This window comes from Salvia splendens, chromosome 19 (genome assembly GCF_004379255.2).
Source record: "Salvia splendens isolate huo1 chromosome 19, SspV2, whole genome shotgun sequence".
Classification (NCBI taxonomy): Eukaryota; Viridiplantae; Streptophyta; class Magnoliopsida; order Lamiales; family Lamiaceae; genus Salvia; species Salvia splendens.
In genome coordinates, this window is record NC_056050.1 from 429,971 (window position 1) to 452,024 (window position 22,054).

General features: G+C 39.7%; 4 protein-coding genes and 1 pseudogene across 8 annotated transcripts; 3 read left to right on the forward strand and 2 right to left on the reverse strand.

Moving 5' to 3' along the window:
• Window positions 1-265: 265 nt before the first annotated feature.
• Window positions 266-3,557, reverse strand: LOC121779719 (protein NRT1/ PTR FAMILY 5.10-like). The gene is made up of 4 exons (XM_042177109.1): window positions 3,351-3,557; window positions 3,052-3,269; window positions 1,922-2,469; window positions 266-1,317 (listed from the first exon to the last, which is right to left on the reverse strand). The coding sequence occupies exons 1-4, from the start codon at window positions 3,466-3,468 to the stop codon at window positions 501-503; spliced, it is 1,701 nt and encodes a 566-aa protein (XP_042033043.1). The 5' UTR covers window positions 3,469-3,557; the 3' UTR covers window positions 266-500.
• A 1,539-nt stretch (window positions 3,558-5,096) lies between these two features.
• LOC121779718 (transmembrane 9 superfamily member 1-like) lies at window positions 5,097-9,443 on the forward strand. The gene is made up of 12 exons (XM_042177108.1): window positions 5,097-5,426; window positions 5,815-6,007; window positions 6,096-6,200; window positions 6,313-6,330; window positions 6,418-6,512; window positions 6,609-6,761; window positions 6,992-7,126; window positions 7,295-7,461; window positions 7,868-7,962; window positions 8,043-8,416; window positions 8,770-9,043; window positions 9,126-9,443. Exons 1-12 carry the CDS (start codon window positions 5,352-5,354, stop codon window positions 9,191-9,193), a joined length of 1,752 nt encoding a protein of 583 aa, XP_042033042.1. The 5' UTR covers window positions 5,097-5,351; the 3' UTR covers window positions 9,194-9,443.
• A 1,139-nt stretch (window positions 9,444-10,582) lies between these two features.
• Window positions 10,583-11,139, reverse strand: LOC121780070. Its single transcript, XM_042177596.1, has 2 exons — window positions 10,662-11,139; window positions 10,583-10,617 (listed from the first exon to the last, which is right to left on the reverse strand). The coding sequence occupies exons 1-2, from the start codon at window positions 11,137-11,139 to the stop codon at window positions 10,583-10,585; spliced, it is 513 nt and encodes a 170-aa protein (XP_042033530.1).
• A 3,564-nt stretch (window positions 11,140-14,703) lies between these two features.
• LOC121779638 lies at window positions 14,704-21,758 on the forward strand. Of its 5 annotated transcripts, XR_006045863.1 has the most exons (3): window positions 14,704-14,859; window positions 15,866-17,987; window positions 21,412-21,758. XR_006045863.1 is itself a non-coding variant. In XM_042176995.1 (2 exons), the coding sequence occupies exon 2, from the start codon at window positions 16,010-16,012 to the stop codon at window positions 17,915-17,917; it is 1,908 nt and encodes a 635-aa protein (XP_042032929.1). In that variant the 5' UTR covers window positions 14,736-14,852; window positions 15,866-16,009; the 3' UTR covers window positions 17,918-18,136. The 5 variants fall into 5 exon arrangements, 4 of the variants coding, with proteins under 4 accessions (XP_042032929.1, XP_042032926.1, XP_042032927.1 ...); XM_042176995.1 differs by lacking the exon at window positions 21,412-21,758 and having other exon boundaries at window positions 14,736-14,852; window positions 15,866-18,136; XM_042176992.1 differs by lacking the exons at window positions 14,704-14,859; window positions 21,412-21,758 and adding an exon at window positions 14,880-15,233 and having other exon boundaries at window positions 15,866-18,136.
• LOC121779637 lies at window positions 18,267-21,410 on the forward strand (annotated as a pseudogene).
• Window positions 21,759-22,054: the final 296 nt, after the last annotated feature.

Below are 22,054 nucleotides of genomic sequence, written 5' to 3' on the forward strand. Positions count from 1 at the left end.
ACCGACGGCTTCTCAAATATTATTGGGTTTGAACCTAATAAAGTCGTAATAATTTGAGGGTTGATTGGATGTTATTTCAAATAATTTGTTTTAGAACTATCACTTCAAATATTTTTGGCTATTGGAGAGATGAAGTGGCATGCCTCACTTTATTTGGGGTAGGAAAAAGTTTTTAATAGATTGACAATAATAATATGTTGTGAGAATGATTAATGTTTTGGAGGATAAAAATAAATTGTTTTTTGTTAATGAAAATGACAATGTATTGGATTTTAAATGCAAGGTAATCATATAATCAATTCTTAGTACTACATTCGCATACATCAATTCTAGTCGCCCATACAAATCTAAACGAGCCCCGCGCTCATCATCCCCGTCGTATAGAAATATACCAAACACGACGATACATCATCACATATAAAACAGGGGCAACATAAAAGCACAATCTTGCCATGTAACAACATACCCGGTTGAAGCTTTCCTTTTACGCGCAATCACAATCAAGCAACGCGTTTGCTGTTATAGATATAGGACTTCGTGAAGTAGAGATACGCGGTGCATGCAGCTGCACTGAGCCCGGCCAGCAGCCAGTAGAAATAGTCTAGATGAGCCCGGTTCAAGTTGTCCCCGAACCAGCTTTCCTTGCCCTCACCACCAGTGGCGTTCTCAATCACAGAGATGAGAAAACTGCTGATGAAACTCCCTATGCCGAATATGCTGAGATAGAGAGCAAGACCGATGCTTCTCAGCTCCCTAGGAACTTGATCATAGAAAAATTCTTGGAGGCCAACCATTGTGAAAACGTCGGAGATTCCAAAAAGCAGATACTGAGGTGCCAGCCACCACACGCTCATGGGGACCGTGGCCGTTGGCATGTCCACCAGCCCATACTCGACAGCTATTTGGAGACGCTTCGTCTCCACTAGAGCTGCGATCACCATTGAGAGCAAGGACAGGAACAATCCAGTGCCAATGCGCTGCAGCATTGATATGCCTGATGGTTTCCCGGATAGGGCGCGGGCTTTTGGGAGTAGGATGCGGTCATAGATGGGGATGAAGACGACAATGGAGAAGCTTATGAGAGATTGAAGCGAAGCAGCCGGTATTTGGAAGCTTGAGATGATGTGACGGTCCATTGTGACGCCTTGTTTGGTGAATAAAGTGGATGACTGCGAAAACACTAGGCCGTAAACTAAACACGTGCCCCATATCGGAACGAGCCTGAGAACCGACTTCGCCTCTTCTATGTCAGTTATGCTACAAGTTTTCTCATTCTGCTTAGAGCCATCAGGTGAAACTAAAGCTTTGTTCAGATACCTGCCATCGACAAGGAATCTCGAACATTATTCCCACATTGGTATAACAAGAAGCAAGAGATATGCACATAATTCCTCCTAGATTCAACAACGATGAAAGGCAGAAGAAAGACAGCATTTATGCATAAACCAAAAAAACAAATATAGCCTTCAAAATTCATATTTTCAGACTTGTTTTGCATATATATCAACGAAGAAAGGTAGAATCTACTTAAAAAACGAGATCAACAAAGATGGATCGTGTATGCACTACGCCTCTCCTATGTCGGTAATGCACCAAGTTTTCTCATTTTGCTTAGAACCATAAGGTGAAACTAAGGCTTTGTTTATATACCTGCCATCGACACGAAATCTCGAACATTATTCCCACATTAGTATAACAAGAAGCTTAAGACATGCACATAATTCCTCCTAGATTCAACAAGGATGATAGGCAGAAGCAAAACAACATTTATACATAACGCCCTTCAAATTCCTATTTTCAGATTTGTTTTGCACATATATCAGCGAAGAATGGTGGAATCTACTTAAATAAACGGGATCAACAAAGATGTATCATGTTCCTGTATGCACTTTCTTGAAATACAAAGAAATAGTTAACTTACTTATATTGCTGAAAGCCTTCATAGGGGAGAATTCCCTCGGCTTCCAATTCCATGTCTATGGCAGAATGAGTAGTCCTCCAATTTCTACATGCTCTAATGAACACTTGACCAATTCTGAGAAACGGGCTTCTCTCGTCACTTTGTACTTGGAACCGATATGTATAACTTCCAAGAAGAAACACAATCAGGCCTAGGCCCATGACAATGCAGGGGATACCAAAGCCAAGTGCCCAACTCAAATTGTCTTGGATGTAGTTCAAAATGAAAAGAGACACCAAAACACCAGCACAAAACGAAAAGTACCACCAGTTGAAGAACGAGCTTTTTGCCTTTTTTTCTACCGGATCTTGTTCATCAAACTGGTCAGCTCCAAAAGCTTGGACGCAAGGCTTGTGCCCTCCCTGGGCGAATGCGACTAGATACAACGAGAAGAAAAAGAGAACAACTTGAAATTGAGACGGAGAGCAAGCTTTCATACCGGCTGCAACTTCACAGTCGGATGAGCTCATAGAATAAATGACAGCTGAGAGTGACAAGCTTCCAAGTGCCTATAATCGATCATGGAACGCGATCAGTGCCTTCAGACGCACAGATGCAAAAGCTCAATGCAAGTACACATATTTGGACAAAATCATCAAATAGAGTGGATTGAACAGAGGAAATCCTGTCTATCATGAGCTTGAATCCATTTTCTTATCCACACCAGCATGAATTCCTCATTTCCTTCACTAACTGGAAATTTTACTGAAAACTTTCTGAACTGAAGAAGCAGCACATAATTTAAAAATTTATAACGAGCAATTTAGCAATACACCAAATTCATTTTCTCTAAAAAAAAAACTACGACTAACCACAATACACATATTAGGCCTTAATCATCACTTTTGGACTGAATTAAACAGAGGAAATTCTGTCGATTCATGAATTTAAATTCAATTTCTCGTGTACATCAGCATGAATTACACATTTCCTTCACTAAATAAATCACTCCATTTCTAAATCTGGAAATTTTGCTAAAAAAACTAACTGAACTTAAGAAGCAGCTCAGATTCGCCAGATTTTACGATTTACTAGCAATCCAGCAACACACAGTCCATTCTTCTTAAGGAAAAAACCTAACCAGTACTTACCGCAATATACAGCAGAGAAGCCGCGATAATCGTCCGATACCGACCGAAAAACGAGTCGGCCAAAAAGGCGCCTAATAGCGGCAGAAGCGACGCCGCTCCAGACCATGCGTTCACATTCTCCGCCGCCGTGGCGGTGGACTGCCCCAGCGGTCCGGTCAAATAGCTTATCAAATTGGAGCTGATTCCGTAGTAAGCAAACCTCTCCGCCACCTCCACGGCTAATCCGGCACACAATCGAGGAAATTATAACGAGAATTGAGGCGAAAACAGCTCGAAATTTGAGTATTTAGCAGAAATACCTATGATGAAGGAAGCGGATCTCCAGCCACCGGATTTGGATCGGAAAACGGGGCGGCCTTTGAAGTCGACGGATCCTTCGACGACGTCGTCCAGCAGAGGAACTTCCGCATCGGCCATTGCAGCAGCTGCTGGTCAATCTAGCGCCGGCGAGAGGTGGAGCAGGAAAAAATAGCTCGTGTTTTTCGTGTTGGTTTGTTTTCTCAGATAATCATTGGGTGGTTACTTATATCACTACCACATGATGTAAATGTCACGTGATTATATAAATTGCGGTTTGTTTTAATCGTTTTCTTCAAATTCTTATAAAAAAATATCGGCGCCAACCTTGGAAATGTAAAAGTTGTGCACCGACTATGAATGACGAATGAAGAAAGAAACTGAATTTTGAAACGGCTAATGTAGTGCAACGATCATCGATCGTCAATGATAGCGAATAGATGACAAACGAAGAATGAAAGTGAACTTTTGAAATGAATGGATGGTGCATGATGTAAATCAAATACTATGATACTCCTATTGTTCCTCGGTCATTACTTATCATTAGTTTCACTTCGATCAGTCCGTCAATATTTGTTAAATTGATTTTTTACTACTTTTGGCAATAGACTTTACGTTTCACTAACTTTATCTCACTCACATGTCATTATAAAAGTAGAATTCATATTCTATCAACTTTTTTACCCACTTTATTTTATACTAAAATTTAAATCGGATTAACTTGTGATATTTTATCGTTATTGTTGTCTATAGATTTCATGCTTGGCCTGGTTACAATTCACACCCAAACTATACTCATATAACTCATAGCAATTGATTGCGATGTCAAATGGATAGATTACTTCTTGTTGTTGGAAATTTTCAATCTATAAAGTATATATAGTCACATAAATAAATATGTTTATCTTACGTATCGGGTTGTGCAGTAAAATGTGGCCTCATGCGTCAAAAAGTCCAAGACAAGGTTGCAATTATCAATAGATAATATAGTTATTTATTGCATAGTAAGGTTTGGTGCTAACTCTAAAAACAGAAGTTGAATAGAGTTTTTTTATTGTCATGAAGCGTTAATAAGATTTTGGTGGATGACTTAAATCCGCTATTATCGGACAATGTTTATATAAACATAAAGCTACATTGGAGTTGGCCAATGGCCAGTCTTCCATAGGGGAATACAGGACGTAATGTTGGCACTGTCTAAGTTGACAAATTTATTATCTAAAATCATTTAATTCAAACCAAAAATTTTGTTAGTTAAGTTTTTATGTCAACTAGCTACCTAACTAGGGATTTTCCCATATAGCAAGCAGAAGCAATATTTGACACAAAAAATAATCCAGATTTTATTGCAACAAGGATTGAACTTTGGATGATAAAATGTGACGGGTTATCAATAAAATCATAATAAAATTGGACTTGTTTTTACTAGTTAGCAAATAAACTAAATCGATTAACATTAAAATAATTAACCCAATCCAACCATATCCAGGCATTCATGTATGAGTATTTGATAAGTTTATTCTTTTCTAATAAAATAATTTAAATTTTTCACTAACAATACTTAAATCACTTTTTTTAATATATCTTCAATTTTTTTACCCATTTTATTGTAATTGACATATACTATATTTTTATAAATTTTGATTGTACTAATTTTCAACTAATTAATAAAATAACATAAATACGAAAAATACATGAAATAAATGCGAATTTTATATTGCAGTTAATTCCATTCAAGGTTGTGATAATACTCAGCACACCCACAGTGTGAAACATAAACCCAATATTTGTCCCTAAAATCTCTGAAATTGCTCTCAAATATCAAGCTGGTAGATTGGATCGAACGAAGACCTGAGGTTTTTGACACAAATCGAACGTCTGCTGATGCTTTTCTCTTGAGATCTGAAATTCCGGGATATCGAATCAAGTGGGGTTGAGAAGAATTTCTGCATTTCGATCCAAATTTTATTTTTCAAGGTTTTCTTGATTTAGATCCGGAGGCGATGAGCTCCGCCGTCAGATTGTTCTTCGTCTTCGTATTGTCGTTCGCTTTCTTCGTCGCCTCATCTCTGGGCAAGGTGATTGAATTGCTAATGAAGCCATTTCAACTTTATTTATGCTTTAATATATTGATTTGATTTGGTTTGGTTTGGTTTGATTGCATTACTCTCTGCGCGGATTTTGAGTTTTTTCATGTTTTTAGCTGTTATGTTATTCATTTGAATGATAACAGTGTAGCTGACCTTGAAATGTGATATCTGTAGGCTTTAATTGGTGTAGTTGATGCTTTGCATTTTAGTCCTTTATGTCTGAATGAAAAAAGTCCTTAGTTTTTTTTTTACATTTTTAGTGGGCATTTCAAGATCTATTATAGGAATTGTTTTCTCTATTATGATAATCTAGTGCAAATAGCATCTCTTGCATTTTGAGTTCTGATTTTGGGAGACATTTCTATGTAATCTGCAGTATCAGGATGGTGAAGCTGTTACCTTATGGGTAAACAAGGTTGGCCCTTATAACAATCCTCAAGAAACCTACAACTATTACAGCCTCCCGTTTTGCCGCCCAAAGGGCAATCCGGGTCATAAGTGGGGTGGTCTTGGGGAGGTGCTTGGAGGGAATGAGCTTATTGATAGCCAAATTGAAATAAAATTTAAGAGTAATATTTCAGTTATGGCATTTCCCTTTAGTTTTTCATTTTTCAGCATGTGCACTTTAGCTGTTACACACTGTTTATCCTTCCACAGGAGATGTGGAGAAAACCTCAATTTGCAAAATTGAGCTGGAAGCCACGAAGGTTAAACAGTTTAAGGACGCAATTGATAATTCATACTGGTTTGAGTTTTTTATGGGTATGCCTGTCATGATTATTACCTCTAATACTGCAGAATTATTGAGCTTTCTTAAGTTCTGGTCCCTTTCTAACTTAAGTTTTCTGCATGTACGGGTGGCTCATTTGATCAGATGATTTGCCGTTATGGGGTATGCAGTGTGCTCTTTGTATTTATATGAATTTTACATGCAAGGATTATGTACGATTGTGAATGATTGGCCAATTCTTTCATGAAGGTTTTGTTGGTGAGGCGCTCCCTGACAGAACCCATGATAACAGACATGTGCTCTTAACACACAAGAATCTTGTGATTAACTACAATGAGAACCAGGTAGACTCCTTTTCTGCTTTTTCTACACATGTATTAATCTTTTTCTGCAAGATTAACTAGCTTCTTCATTCTTGTGACTGATACTTCTGTTTGCAGATCATTCATGTAAATCTTACCCAAGAAAATGCTCAGCCACTTGAAGAGGGTCGAGTATTGGAAATGACATACTCTGTTAAATGGGTTCCAACCAATATTTCATTTGCACGTCGTTTTGATGTCTATCTGGACTACCCTTTCTTTGAGCACCAGGTGATTGCTTAAAGTCTGCAAGTTTTTCTGAGATGTTTCCTTTTGTACCTTTTATTTATCCGGGATGTCATTGGGAAGTTTCACATTTTACTCCATATAAAAATTGTCTCAAGAGATTATGATAATAAGGGTTAAGTTACTGTGAAGTTACTTTGAATTAGTGGTTCAGTGACTCTTTGCATTAAACTATTTTTGTCATCATCACCTAATAGAAGAGTTGTGATTTTCAGATTCACTGGTTCTCTGTCTTCAATTCTTTTATGATGGTAATTTTTCTTACTGGGTTGGTCTCAATGATATTAATGCGCACTCTCCGGAACGACTATGCTAAATATGCACGGGAAGATGATGATCTGGAGTCACTGGTAATATTATGTATTTACATGTTTTTCATTAGTGAAATTTCTGCACTAACAGTATTTGGTAATAGTGTACAGCTCGGGCAAGGCATGTGTTTAAAATGTATTTGTTAGGAATCTGTTAAAGGTTATTTTAATTAATCCAATTCATGTCCTGTACCTTTTGATCCATAGGAACGGGATGTAAATGAAGAATCGGGTTGGAAACTTGTCCATGGTGATGTGTTTCGCCCTACCCAAAGTCTGGCTCTACTTTCAGCTGTTGTTGGCACTGGTGCCCAGCTATCAACACTTGTGCTTCTTGTCATCATATTAGCAATTGTCGGAATGTTGTACATAGGGTATGTGAGTACAACATATAGCTTGCTTAATATTAGTGCACTATAATGAAGCCGGCTGATTAACTTAACCTGTTGAGCCAAATTATGCAAGGAAGGACCCAGGGTCTTAGAAAAGCATGGTTTCGAAAATTTTGCATCTGTGCTCTGGACTAAAGAGGATCCAGAAAACACAATTTGAATAATGTGGTTTTATGTTTCAGTACTTATGCACAAATACCATTTTCTAATGCATTTGAAGTTCATCTCCTTTGTTTACATAATTTCTTTTGCATGACTTCATAATTAGGTCCTAATTCTGTTAGTTTGTCCATTTGTTGTTCCTTAATGCCCTTAGGAGCTCCTGGCGCCCCAAAACACACCGTCTCACTATAAGTACTTACTTTTTTTTTATTGTTATGTGTTTCAGGAGAGGAGCAATTGTCACAACATTTATTGTATGCTACGCATTTACGTCATTTATTGCTGGTTATGTGAGTGGTGGCATGTATTCCCGCCATGGTGGTATGTCATCACTTTAACCTCTTCCTAGCAAAAATAAACATATTCGTTGTTTGCCAATAACTTTGTGTTGGCCATGTTAGGTAAAAGTTGGATAAAGTCCATGATCCTCACAGCATCACTTTTCCCATTCTTGTGTTTCGGCATTGGTCTGATATTGAACACGGTTGCCATATTCTATGGTTCTCTAGCGGCCATTCCCTTTGGTACTATGGTTGTTGTTTTTGTCATATGGGCATTTATTTCTTTTCCTCTGGCGCTTCTTGGAACTGTTGTTGGAAGAAACTGGAGTGGTGCTCCCAACAATCCTTGCCGAGTTAAGACAATCCCTCGTCCAATTCCAGAGAAGAAGTGGTATCTCACACCTTCTATCATCTGTCTAATGGGAGGTCTACTGCCCTTCGGAAGCATTTTCATTGAAATGTATTTCGTCTTCACTTCCTTCTGGAATTACAAGGTATGTCCATATTGTATGTTGTTAGCTGGTATCTCTTCCTTGAGAATTGTGAAGAACTTTTTGTCTAGATCCATTGTTTTTCTTTCTGGTATGCTGTCCTAAGGTCATGTCACTTTGCTTTTCAATGCTTAGTTTCTGTGTCGACCTATAAGGCTATAATTGCCAGGAACGAGTTGTTGAGATTTATTTCTTGATCATATTAAATTTCTGCTATATAATGCCTCTCTTTCAAGGTTTCAGCTATAATTCATTTACTAGTCTGATATAATGGGATCAATAATCATCTTGTTTGGTTATGTTCGTAGCTGTCTATCTACTGCTGAAACCATCCTAATCCGGTTTGCCACTGGCAGGTCTACTATGTGTATGGCTTCATGCTGCTCGTATTTGTGATACTGATCATTGTCACTGTCTGTGTAACAATTGTGGGGTCATATTTCCTACTGAACGCCGAGAACTATCATTGGCAATGGACTTCGTTCTTCTCCGCCGCATCCACTGCTCTCTACGTCTTTGTCTATTCCGTATACTACTACTATGTCAAGACGAAGATGTCCGGTTTCTTCCAAACCAGCTTCTACTTCGGGTACACATTGATGTTCTGCCTCGGTCTAGGAATACTATGTGGTAAGTTCGCTTCCCCTGCACTGCGCTTCCACACACACACACAACAACGGCTCTCGTTTGCTAATCAGCTTGCGTATCTCAGGTGCTGTCGGATATCTGGGCTCGAATCTGTTTGTGAGGAGAATCTACAGAAATATCAAGTGTGACTGAGCTCCGGCTATATACAGCTACACGGACATCAGTTTACGCAAAACCGGAGATGATGAGAATTCAACAGTTGTGGAGGAAGTTGGGGGATTTTTTGCAGCAGGGGATGAATGGGTAGGTGAGAGTTTTGTCCTTCTTCTTCTTCTACTACTACTACTACTACAAAATGTTTGTAGATTGTATAATTTTTGGTGGCATAGGCCATTTATACTACTCTCTCATTTCTATTAATGTAGACACTTGTTCAATGTCAGAGAATTATACTTGGGAAGTGGGAACTGAGGGCTAACTATTTCATTAAGAAGCATCATTTTTCATTGAAGAAAAATACAAAAAAAATTGATTAAAATGGATTATGATAGACAGTGCTGGTATTCCAATTAAAAACCATTCTCAATAATATGTTTGTTTCATTTAATATTATTTGATGTTATTTGAATTGGATGTTGTCACATGTCATAAAATAGATCACATCAACCAAAATACAGTATTACCCAATTTGTGGTACAAATCTATGCTTGTATACAAAAGACTCCACATATTTAACAGTCTAGCTAGCTATCTATTGCACTCCCATCTACAAAAGTAAACATCAACAACTCAAACATAACTGTGCAAGTCACAAGCAACATGTCAGACGCTGCCCGAGGTAGACAAGGTGCCAGGTCAGCGACACGAGAGTTAGGGCATTGAGGAAAGATGAATATGAGTTCAGCCGGCTCAAATGGATTATTTCAGACCTAGCCGGGCCTCTGCCTGCAGAGTCGCCGGCCTTCCTGCTTGGTTCAACCGTGCGTGCCTCCTTTCCGGAGCCTTCTTCCTTATCCTCCATCTTTTCAAGCATCACCTTCAAATATGGCCCATTTCAAACAATGCAACCAAAACAATCATTTTCATGGATGTGGTTCACACATATGATCCAATTAGAATCACATATAAACATCATTTTAACATCAAAATATATATAATTCTTTCTTAACAGTCCAACTCAATACAACCACATATCAATCAAGAAATAATCAAACTAACTACATATAACCAAACAAATCAAATATAACAACCACGGAATACATAATGTGACAAACCTTAGTTGCTTGAGGCTCCAGCCACATCAAATTCACCAAGATCATCCCCAACGCTGCCGCGAGGTTCATCCCTTGCAAGCCCGCCCCCTCCCTCCCCCGCCCCAACAAAGCCATCCCCACACCACACCCCATCCCCTTGAAATACACAGGATACATCTTGCTCTGTACCACCGCAAGCTGCCCCACCCCCGCCAGCACGTAGCTCCATGCAAACGTCATCCACACGCACATCCCATATGCCACCGCAAACCCCATCATATGCAGCACCCCAGCCGCCGTCCCCACCCTCTCCCTCAATCCCTTCTCCTTACCTTCTAGAAGCTCCTCCTCCGCCCCCTCCACCTTCTCCTTACCTTCTAGAAGCTTCTCTTTCACCTTCTCCTTACCTTCTACAAACTTCTCTTTCACCTTTTCCTCTGCCCCCTCCGCCTTCTCCTTTCCTTCTACAAACTTCTCTTCCACCTTCTCCTTACCTTCTACAAACTTCTCCTTCACCTCCTCCGCAGCCTCGGCCGTTTTCCCCAAGGCCGAGGCGAGCTTGTGCTTGCACTTGCCATAGGCGTCGCAAACGAGCTCTCGAGGCCGGAATTTGCTCTGAACATTCTCATTATCTTGGATTTTTCCAACTAAATCACCCATTTCATCAACAGCAGAAGAGGAAGCCTCCTTCACTTTCTTCACCAAATTATCGGGCATTTTTTCATCCTGCGGAGAGATCCAAACCTTGGTGTTGCCGTCGTCTTTCTCGTACTCGACCACCACGACTCTGCGGCCTTCCTTCACAATCACATCTTCTTCTCTCGGTTTAGGGATTTGTGCGGTTGCTAGCGAGGTTAACACGAGACATAATGCAAGAAAATTCATCCTTCTTGTCTGATTTCTGTACACGAATTCTTCTAGTTTTGTTGATTGATTGATATATTGACCGGTTTGAATTGGCGAGGAAAAGTTGGGAGTTTCGTACACGTGGCGTTGTGCATGTTGTTGCAGAAACCTACGCGGCAGTTTTTGTGTTTTAAGTGTTATCCATTTCTGATTTTATGATGAATTCAAGGGCATACTTTATAAATAAATAATGGGATATTAATGAATGAATGAATTGGTAAATGTATATTACTTATAAAATGTGATATTAGTTCAAACAATATATTATGAGTAAAAATGATACTACTCCCTAATGATACTACTCCCTCGTTCCACAGCAGTGAAGACATTTCTTTCCAATACGGAGATTAAAAAAAGTATGTAATGTATTAAATAAAAAGATAATAAATTATGAAAAAAGGAACAAATAGAGAGAAGAAAGTACGACAGAGAGAAAAGTAAGTGAGAAGAAATGTGTTTAACTTTTACTAAATATGGAAATGACTTCATTACTATGAAACGTACTAAAATGACAAAATGACTCTACTACGTACTATGGATAGAGGAAATATTCAATTATCTAATGTTTTAGTTCAACATCAATTATCTTACTACTTACCTTTTAATAATAATAATAATAATAATAATAATAATAATAATAATAATAATAATAATAATAATAATAATAAATCCCATCTGAAATTCACAAAAAAGGAAAACATTTTGAAAGGCTTGTGTGTTCCTAGGTGCGTTGATGACAGCAGGAGTGCGTCTGATTAGTTTCATTCTGTTTTGGGACAGAAGCTAATGAAGGTGCCACAGTTGCCTTAATGGTTGGCACGGCGGGCTTATTACTCCCTACGTCCCACAAAGACCGTAAACATACAACGCTGCCACCATCCTTTCGTTGAATCACAATTCCAAATTCTTCTTAGTTCCCTAAACAATACAAGAATTTGAAAATTTTAACTTTTTTGTGTTTGCACTCAAACATAATGCTGAGAAATTACTTATTTTGTGTGTCTGCTTCCTTTCAGTAAGTACATTTGTTGTAGATTCTTTACTTATTTTCTCAATTCTCACCCAAGTACAACATCAAACAATTACTACACCTATAATTCTTCTAACAAATTTGGCTGCACAACAAGACAAATGTATTTTAGCAATGAAGTACAATTTATCTATTATGTAATTTTATAAATTTAAATCATGTAAAATTTAATTATTTATTTCATTTTACAATATATGAAAATAAAAAAAAATACGAAACTGAATAATAATAATTAAAATAATAGATGAAAAAGAAGTTGTGGATTAATTTGGGGTTCAAAATGACATACTATGTGTCAAAAGTGTTGTAATACTATGAGTTAAGGTCTGAATTGAATGCTAACATGGTAGCTGAAAAAAATAAATTATAGTACTAACATAATTTGTATTTAAAATGAGATTCGGTTGAGATCATCGATAAGATAAATCACATTTGAAAAATCAGGTGATTTTACAAAGATAAGAATGAGAGGAAATTGAACAAACAAAAAATGAGACCAAATTGAAGAAAAAAACAGAAGACCAAATCCCTACACATGTGTGAGGTATATTGGCAACAAAAAGGCATATGATGGGGGCTCCCTCATTCCAACAAAGGAAAAATTGGAATAATTGATGTAAGCAAAGTTTTTGCACCTAATATTTGGAGGATTTGATTTTAGTGACTTTAATAAATGGTAGAGAAGGTATAGCTTTGGTCAACATCTCTCATGCCTAACAATCCACTACACCAATAAATGGCCCTCCATAGTCACATCACACCTACATTAACTATGTGTGCATGCATCTAATGAATAATAAAATATGAATGCAACTAATGAATAGTCACCCAAGTGGGATTTGGATGAAATACAATTCCCAAAACAATTGAATTCCACTATGAGTAATGGTATTGTCTATTAATTGTAGGTGGTATTGTCTATTAATTGTAGGCAAGCATATGTAGGTAGATTGTGTGGCATAAGTCAAAACAAACTTACAAATACTATATCTTTGTTTATACTACTAGCATTATTTAATTTCATACAATAGATTTAAAATAATACTCCCCCGTCCCATTAAATATACAACATTTGTTTTTCGGCACAAAATTTTGTGTTGTGTTGTTTTATGAGTTAATAAAGAGATAATAAAGAAAGAGAGAATAAAAAGTAGAGAGAGTATTGTTTCTATTTTTAGCAATGTTCCATTTTTAATGGAACAAACCAAAAAGGAAAACGTTTCATTTCTAATGGGACAGAGTGAGTAATAAATTTTTTTATATCTATAATTAAGTGATGTATTTAAGTATTTATATGAATATTGACTATAATGAAATATCACATTTCCGAGTTTTATAGAATAAAATAACATTAATTTTCTATTTTATCTTTGAACTCAATTAAAATGTTGGGTAAATGGCCAAAAAAATTATTAAGTTTAGTCAAATTCTTAGCTATCCCGCAACTTTAAAAGAATGATCAATTATATTATAATTTTGATATTCTTCTCAATTGACCTATAGTAAAAAATTTCATCATGCTACGTTTTTGAATTTATCAATGTAATGCGTATATGATATGTAAAGATTAAAAAACATAATATGATTAAATGTACTAAATGACGCCGTTAAAATAGCAGAATGTTTCGTTCGCATGATATTTTTCATTTAACAAAAAAGCATACATAATTTCTCTAAAATCATAAAATATGGGACAATTGATAAAAATGACCAAATTATGATATAATTAGTTATTTTTAAAAGTTACGGGACTGGTAAGAATTTGATAAAACTTTACAACTTTTTTTTTGGCCATTTACCCTAAGATGTTTTACTTTCCTAATTCTCCATGCAATAACAAGAAATGATAAAGACTAAAACCTCACTTTGTTAACATACAAATCACAAACAACTAAAAACACTATTTCAAAGATCTCAGCAACTTAAAATATTTATTGGAAGATTACAACAACTAAAAACACATATTCAAAGACATATGAACTCTCTCAATTCAAAGGTGAGGTCTTGTTCTTCAATTGTTTTAATAAAATCGGAGAAGTGTTTTAAAACAATCATTTTAATCATAAAGTTTAATCATAGCATGTGAAAATAAGAAATTAAATGATGAAATTAGACCTTTTTGCTTATCTCAATAATATGTAAATGGCGTGTAATACTCAACATGATATTAGTATATAATTAAACTACATGAAATAAAAAAATATTACTACTATTTATATTAAAGAAAATTATTGGAATGATCTCCCTTTCCAAGGATAGATCTTGACCGTGGATGAATGATGATGTATACTCTACTTCATAGACAAGATCACCTCTCACTTCATTCATTCTTGTTTGCTTTATGACGCTATGATAATTCCAAGGTTTTCGGTCAGTTTTGTTTATACGACGACCTCGTTTTGTGGGGCCCACACCCTCACTGAAACATGAACTCCCCAGTGGGCCCCGCATCCTCCTCTGTCACAACACAACCTCATTGAGAAAGATAGAAAAGCAAGTAGGCCCCTTGATTCAGACGCACACACAGTCGTCGGCTGCTGCCCATCCCTTTCCTCTTCATGCCATTCCAGAGCAGGCAATTTGCTAAATATCTCATTTTTATTTGCTGCCCCCCTCTCTCCATATTCTAATCGCTTCATCTCTCTCTTTCTCCTTGGTCATGGTAAAAGGTGGCTCCTTTACTCTTGGTTGGTAGAAATTCCGTAGTGGAGAGAGACAGAGTGTATATTTGTATAATTGTGTGTGGGGAAATGGTTCTCTTGCTTTGTTATTAGTGTTTTCTCCTCTTGACTTTTATCTGGGCCTTGTTATTTTAACATCACTTCACCTCTCTCAGAGAAAAGCTGAGACCTTGCAAAATCTTTCCCCCTCTCTAGCTTAGGTTTGTGGGAAATCTTGATATTGCAGAGGATGTGTTGTTCTGTTTAAGACTCTTGGCTTTTGGAACATGGGATTTTTTCTTATGTTTTTGCTGCAAAAGCTTGCCATGTTAGATCCCAACTCTGTTTGGAGCTCTTTTTGACTTGGCTTTGAATGTTTTAAGGTTTTGGTGAAGCTATTCTTTGTTCTCTCTCAGATCTATGTTGTTCACTTTTTCAACAGTCTTTTTTTAGATGTTTGTCAGTCTTTTTTTTTCCAACTCTTGGGAAATGAGGGGGTTTTATTGATGCTTTCTTTTCTCTGTCTCTTGTTTAATGTAGTTTGTGTTTGTGTTTGTGTTTGCTCTGTTTTTTTAGTACGATGCAATTCTTGAATTTGATGATTTAGTTTGAGGCTTATGATCACCTGCAAAATGTGGTTAATTTTGTGTCTATGTTGTTTGAAATTGAAATTTCAGTGTGAAATTAGGATTCTTGCATATAACTCTCAATTAGGGCTGAATAGTAGTAGTACTAGTTTTGTTGTGTTTCCATCTTGTGAGAAATCATCTTCTAACCGCGTGGATGTAGCTACACGAGCTACGGACCATCAAGGTCGTGTATAGTACTACTTGTTTTTGTGTAGATTGGGGAACTGAAGTTGCCTTCAAGATTAATCTCCAACTAGTAGTTTTTAATCTCGAATGAATTGGATTTTTACGAGAAAGAAGACGATTAATGGCTTTCTATCCGTGCACTCTCGTTTCATGCTTTTCAAGAGGCCTTTTGATGATATATGAATTGATGCATTGTGCAGGAATGGAGCTTCTTGGTAGAAATTCATAGAGAGTTGCGTGCATCTTCCATTCAAACATGACTATGTGTAAGTGGATATTCGAAAATGGGAGGGTGAAGACTATGGTATAATCTCAAACTTCGTAGTAGAGTGTTGCATCGAGACATGGCTGACCTAAATGGGGAGACGACCGTTGCAAATGCATCTCCGGAATGCAAGAAAAACAAAGATTGTGGTGCTCGTGATTATGAGGGTGGTTCCAACAATGTGGGGGCCTTGAAGAGGCTGTTTTCACCGTCAAGATTGTCGGGTGGACAAGGCTTTGAATCAGGGGATAGTGAGAGCCGACAGGGATCGACACTGGCCTCTGAGAATAGCTCAAAATGCCACGAGGCTGATATGCAATCGTCGTCTGTTGGTGTTGGTTCTACGCAGGTGAAGAGTGAGATTAGCACGGAGACACTTTTGACCCCTGGGAGTGGGAGTCTTGAAATGGATATGACGAAGAAGAAGCACAGGGATCATGTGGTTGGTGGTGAAGACGGGTTAAGTACGAATACGGTTGAGTCTTCATGTTCGAACTCTTTACCTGTTGTGGTTCCGGTTTCCTTTTCCTACCAAAGCTATCAGGAGACATCGAAGGATGCTTACTTGTTTAGGAACTGTGGGAGCTCAATGGATAGTTCGAACTCTAAGGCCTTTGATCGCAGCCCCGAAGAGCCAGTGACTGCCAGTTCTGAGTCGGGAATATCTGCTCAAATCGCGAGCAAAGCTAGAAGTAGTACGAAGATTTTTTCGTTGGGTGGGAATCATTCTTCATCGATGATTAATAAACGAGAGAGCGAGACTTGTCATAGCTGGGATCTTGAGGCAGAAGTTCCGAAAGAGAGCGATGATGTGAAATGCGGCTCTAGAGAAACAACGGCGAAGCATGGAATGTCAGGGGAAGGCGAGAGCGTAGTGGCAACGAAAGGGAAGACGGGCTCTGAGGTGATGGACAAGTACAATGATGAGATTCGGGTGAACGAATCTGCAGATTCCTCAATAGCAAAACAGGGTAAGAAACCCGTGAAAGGTAAGGATGACAAAGCTATTGCTGGATTTGATCTCAACATAGACTTGAACGCGAGTGAGCTAAACAACTGTGATCAGCCGGCTTTGCCTTTTGTGTCGCCTCACAGTGTAATACACGTCGTAGCAAAACCCGGAATACCAAGTGGTAGACGGCCTATGATGCCATTGAAATTCGAAGGGGGCCTAGGCTGGAAGGGTACTGCCCAAACGAGTGCTTTTCGTTCCACAAATAACAAGCCAAAAGACCTCCAGGGTTTCACCGGAATCGACCTCAATGTTGCCATTGAAGATGATAATATTTCTGCTTATGGGACTCCAACGGTTCGTGCTTCGACTTTGCAAGACTCTCATCCAGAAGCTGACAGGAAGCAAGCCAAGAGCCCCTGGATCGATCTCAACTGCGTCGACAATGCAGCTGAAGAGTTTCCTCAGCCTTCAATCCAACCTATATTGGAAAGCTCTCCGTTGGTAGACTTGAACTTGGACACGGGGAGGTCCAACAACGGCCATTGGCTCGGCCAAGCTAGCCACTTCCCAAATCCAGGATCGCGTGATTTCAGTTTCAACAGGAACGTTTATTTGGCTGATTTGAATACCATACAGCATATGGCCAACAACGGCCATACACTAATGGCTTCACCGCAGTTTCTCCAGCGTATGGAGCTCGTTCCACAACATACCCTACCATCCATCGTCAACCAGTCCAGATATTTCCACGAACATGGCTCATTGTACAACACCCCTCATCCGGGCCAATTTGTTCACGAGCAGATCAGTAGTAGCAAGAACGCAGCCAAACTCGAGCCTAAGACAGAAGACCTCTTGTCAGCAAGCGGGAGCAAGAGCGACAGGCCCCGGTATTTCCCCTTTCTTTCTAAAGAATCCCCGATGGATGAAAGTTCACTGAATCAAGAAGCCTGGCACCCGGCCTCCTTGAAACGGAAGGAGCCCGAGGGAGGGCTCGACTGCTTCCACCTCGGCTACAAACAGCTAATCTGATTCGTTCTTACACGACTAATCAAGTATGCATGGGGATTCAGCCATCAAGAACCTTGTTCAGCTATGTTTAGTAAGTTTATCATATTCCACAAATATTTTTCCCTTTCACATTGCTGAACTTGTGTATATAAAATTATGCTTTTTGTTTGAGCATAGTTGTAGAATACATTGATGATACCTTCAAGATTCATTTTTTATTCGACGAAATTCATTGCTTTAGTATATGCTTTCAAATTTGTGCAACTTCTCTATCTCAACCTAAAAGGGCCTTCAACAATTGCTTGTATGATTTGTTGGGAGAGCAGCTGCGGCCTGTTTAGGATCGCTCTCTTGGGATAGTTTAGTAGAGCTCTTTCGTAGTGGGCTCGTTGTGTTAAGAGAACATTTCCCGCCTCTCTTGATGTTGCTTATTTACTTAGTTGTTTATTATCGTAAGGAGTGTATGTTGTGTGCCGTCTTCGGAGGCATGACCTCTCTTACTTTTAGGAGTTACTCCTTCCGCCCCGTTCAAAGTGACACGTTTTCATTTCTTTCGATGTTCCACTCAAAGTGAAGTGTTTTGTTTTGAATAAGACGGAGGGAGTATTGTCTTTTTTTTTTCTTTTCCAGTTCTTCGATTATTTTGTGTTTGAGTGGCAGCATGTACGTCTTCACTCCGTATCACATTGATTTTTTACTAGAAACCCCGAAGCCATGTTACTATAGACGGCTCAGATTCGACCCGTATGAGGCTTGGTAACTTAGCCTACAAAATGGCATAGGACCACAAGGTTGGTTTGCAGTTATCCATTGAAGAATCTCTTTTTCTTCTGTCGAGCCAGACCAGGAAGAGGCTCCTCCTCCTCCACCGCCGGAGCACAAGACTAATGAAGATAGCAAGAAGGAGAGGGGAATGAGAACTTTCTACTCCCTCGGTACTGGCTACGGGAGTGGGGTTCAGGCCCTGCTCCCAAGCCAGAGCCTGCATCTGCATCAGCTGTGACAGTGATGCAAATGCTAGCCCCGGCCCGTAAGCCAGAGTACGAGGTGGTGGAGACCACCCCGCCTCTGGCTGCGAGGCTGGGTTATTGGGGGAGGGACAAGACTGCGAGCACCTACGACATGGTCGAGCCGATGGAGTACTTGTACGTCAGCGTTGTCAGGGCGATGGACCTCCCGGTGAAGGACGTCACAGGGAGCCTCGACCCGTACATCGAGGTGAAAATCGGAAACTACAAGGGCGTCACAAAACATTTCGAGAAAAATCAAAACCCTGTCTGGAACAAGGTGTTTGCATTCTCTAAAGAGATGCTGCAGACAAGCTTGATCGAGGTGACGGTAAAGGACAAGGATGTGTCGAAAGACGACTTTGTCGGGAAGGTGACGTTCGAGGTGCCCGACGTGCCTACACGCGTGCCCCCCGATAGCCCCCTTGCCGCGCAGTCTTATAAACTGCTCGACAAGGAAGGGCAATTGTTAAAGAGAGGAGACATAATGCTGGCGATATGGATGGGGACTCAAGCAGATGAGGCATTCCCAAGGGCATGGCACTCGGATGCGTACACCATAAACGAGAACGACATGATAACGACACGATCAAAAGTGTACTACGCCCCAAGGATGTATTACCTCAGGGTTCATGTGATTGCTGCCCAGGATTTAGTCCCTTCAGACGAGTCGAAGCCACCTGATCCGATAGTCAGGGTGGAGATCGCGGGGCAGGGGAGGACGACGAGGGCAGCCACAAGGAAGGGGGTGAACCCGGAGTGGAACCAGGAGCTTATGTACGTGGCGTGTGAGCCTTTGAACGAGTATATATGCGTGAGCGTTGAGGATAACGCGGCCGGTGGGGAGACGATAGGGAGGTGTTTGATCCCGGTGAAGGACGTGCCGAAGAGAGTTGAGACTACTAAGCTGACTGATGCCAAGTGGTATGTTTTGCAGAAGGTGTCTGTGGCCGGGAACGAGGAGGATCAGAAGAAGGATAAGTTCGCGAGCACAGTGTTGCTCCGGCTTAGTATTGATACCGGCTATCATGTTCTCGATGAGTCGATACACTTGGCTAGTGATCTTCAGCCGGGGGCCGGGCAGCTCCGGAAGACGAGTGTGGGGATTCTTGAACTCGGGATATTGGGGGCGTGGAACCTTCAGAAAATGAAGGGGAAGGAAGGGAAGCTCACAGATGCGTATTGTGTGGCTAAATACGGAAACAAATGGGTTCGGACGAGGACTCTGGTGGATAACTTGCACCCTTTGTGGAACGAGCAGTACACGTGGGACGTGTACGACTCGTGCACGGTGATCACGATAGGTGTTTTTGATAATAATCATGTAAACGGTAGGGATGGGAAAGATCAGCGGATGGGGAAGGTCCGGATTAGGTTATCCACCTTGGAAACCGATCGGGTCTATACACATGCCTACCCGCTCCTCGTAATTACCCCCTCAGGGCTAAAGAAGAACGGGGAGCTCCACCTGGCAATCCGCTTCACATGCACCGCGTGGGTCCACATGCTGGCGCAATACGGGAGGCCACTCCTCCCGAAGATGCACTACATCCAACCAATCCACATCAAGCATGTGGAGCTACTCCGCCACTTTGCCTCCACCATAGTGGGGTCCACCCTGGGAAGGCAGAGCCCTCACTGGGTGGAGAGGTGGTGGAGTACATGACGGATGCGGACAACCACATCTACAGCATGAGGAAGAGCAAGGCCAACTTCCACCGCCGTGGTTCCGCGACATCTGTCTGTGGAAAAAGCCCCTGACGACACTGCTCGTCCACTTGTTGCTTGTGACACTCATCTGCTACCCCGAGCTGATCTTCCCGACGCTCTTCCTCTACCTCTTCTCCATCGGGATGTGGAACTACCGTCTCAAGCCGAGGCACCCGCCCCACATGGACGCGGCGCTCTCCCAAGCGGAGGGCGCCACGTCAGACGAGCTCGATGAGGAGTTCGAGCCGTTCCCCACGCCTCAAACAAGGGTGCTCGACATTGTGAAGATGCGATACGATAGGATAAGGACCGTGGCTGGCCGGGTTCAGACCGTGTCTGCGGACATGGCGATACAAGGGGAGAGGATCCTCTGCTTGCTTAGCTGGAGGGATCCGAGGGCGACGGCGATATTCACTGCCTTCTCTTTTATGTGGGCTGTGCTTCTCTACATTACGCCTTTTCAAATCATCGCGCTACTAATCTGCCTCTCTGTGCTCCGCCATCCGAGGTTCAGGTACAAGGTGCCGCCGATTCTGGTTAACTTCTTCAAGAGATTGCCGTCGAGATCAGACTCGCTTCTCTGAGGAATCTGCATGTCACATTTTGAGCAAAATCAGTAGTGAATGAATAAATCAAATAAATCTGCAACAGAATCACAAGCACATCATGTTTATGAGCCATAGTTCTTTTTTAATGAGTATTTTAGTTTCAATGTATTAAGCATACCAGTTTTTCCTCATCTGTCTCTTTGTAATAAGAGTGTTTTTAAGCTAATGAAATTGGTTTCTTTCTTGTAAGGAAATCTGTCAAACAAATGGAGTGCACGGTTGAAACTGCAATATTTCTTCTTCTTAGACATTTCTTCAAACAGATGGGGCGCGTTGTTTAAACTCCATTAAACGTGTCGCACCTGCAAATATTCATTGATTTCGACCATTCAAAGCAAGAGCAACAACGAAATTTTAAGCCTATGTTTTTATCGAGTGTTTCAGGTAATTATTGAAATGATATACTCTTTTAACATTTGCTTAATTTTTTTTAAAAGTGTATTAATACTTTTATTTTGTATTAAGATTTCTTAAAATATTTTTATTTATCAAGCTAAATTTGAGAATTTCGAATTTAGTAAACTTTATTCAACTTTATTACTAATTCATTTAATTTTTTTGCAATTTTAGTTTTTCTTAAAATTAATATAAAAAAGTTTTGATAAAAATAATTATAATTATAAATTATTTTTGATGTGTGTTTTGATTTTAAGAGAAATTTTGGTAAGTAAGATATGAAATTTTTTTGGTGCAATAAAGATCAAAGTTACAACTTACAATTACATTACCAATTTAATCTTGCAATAGTTAAATGAGAGTACTTTGTACTTAGTGTATAATAATTAGAAATGAATAATAAGTAGTAAAATACCAACACTAAAGAAAATAGATAA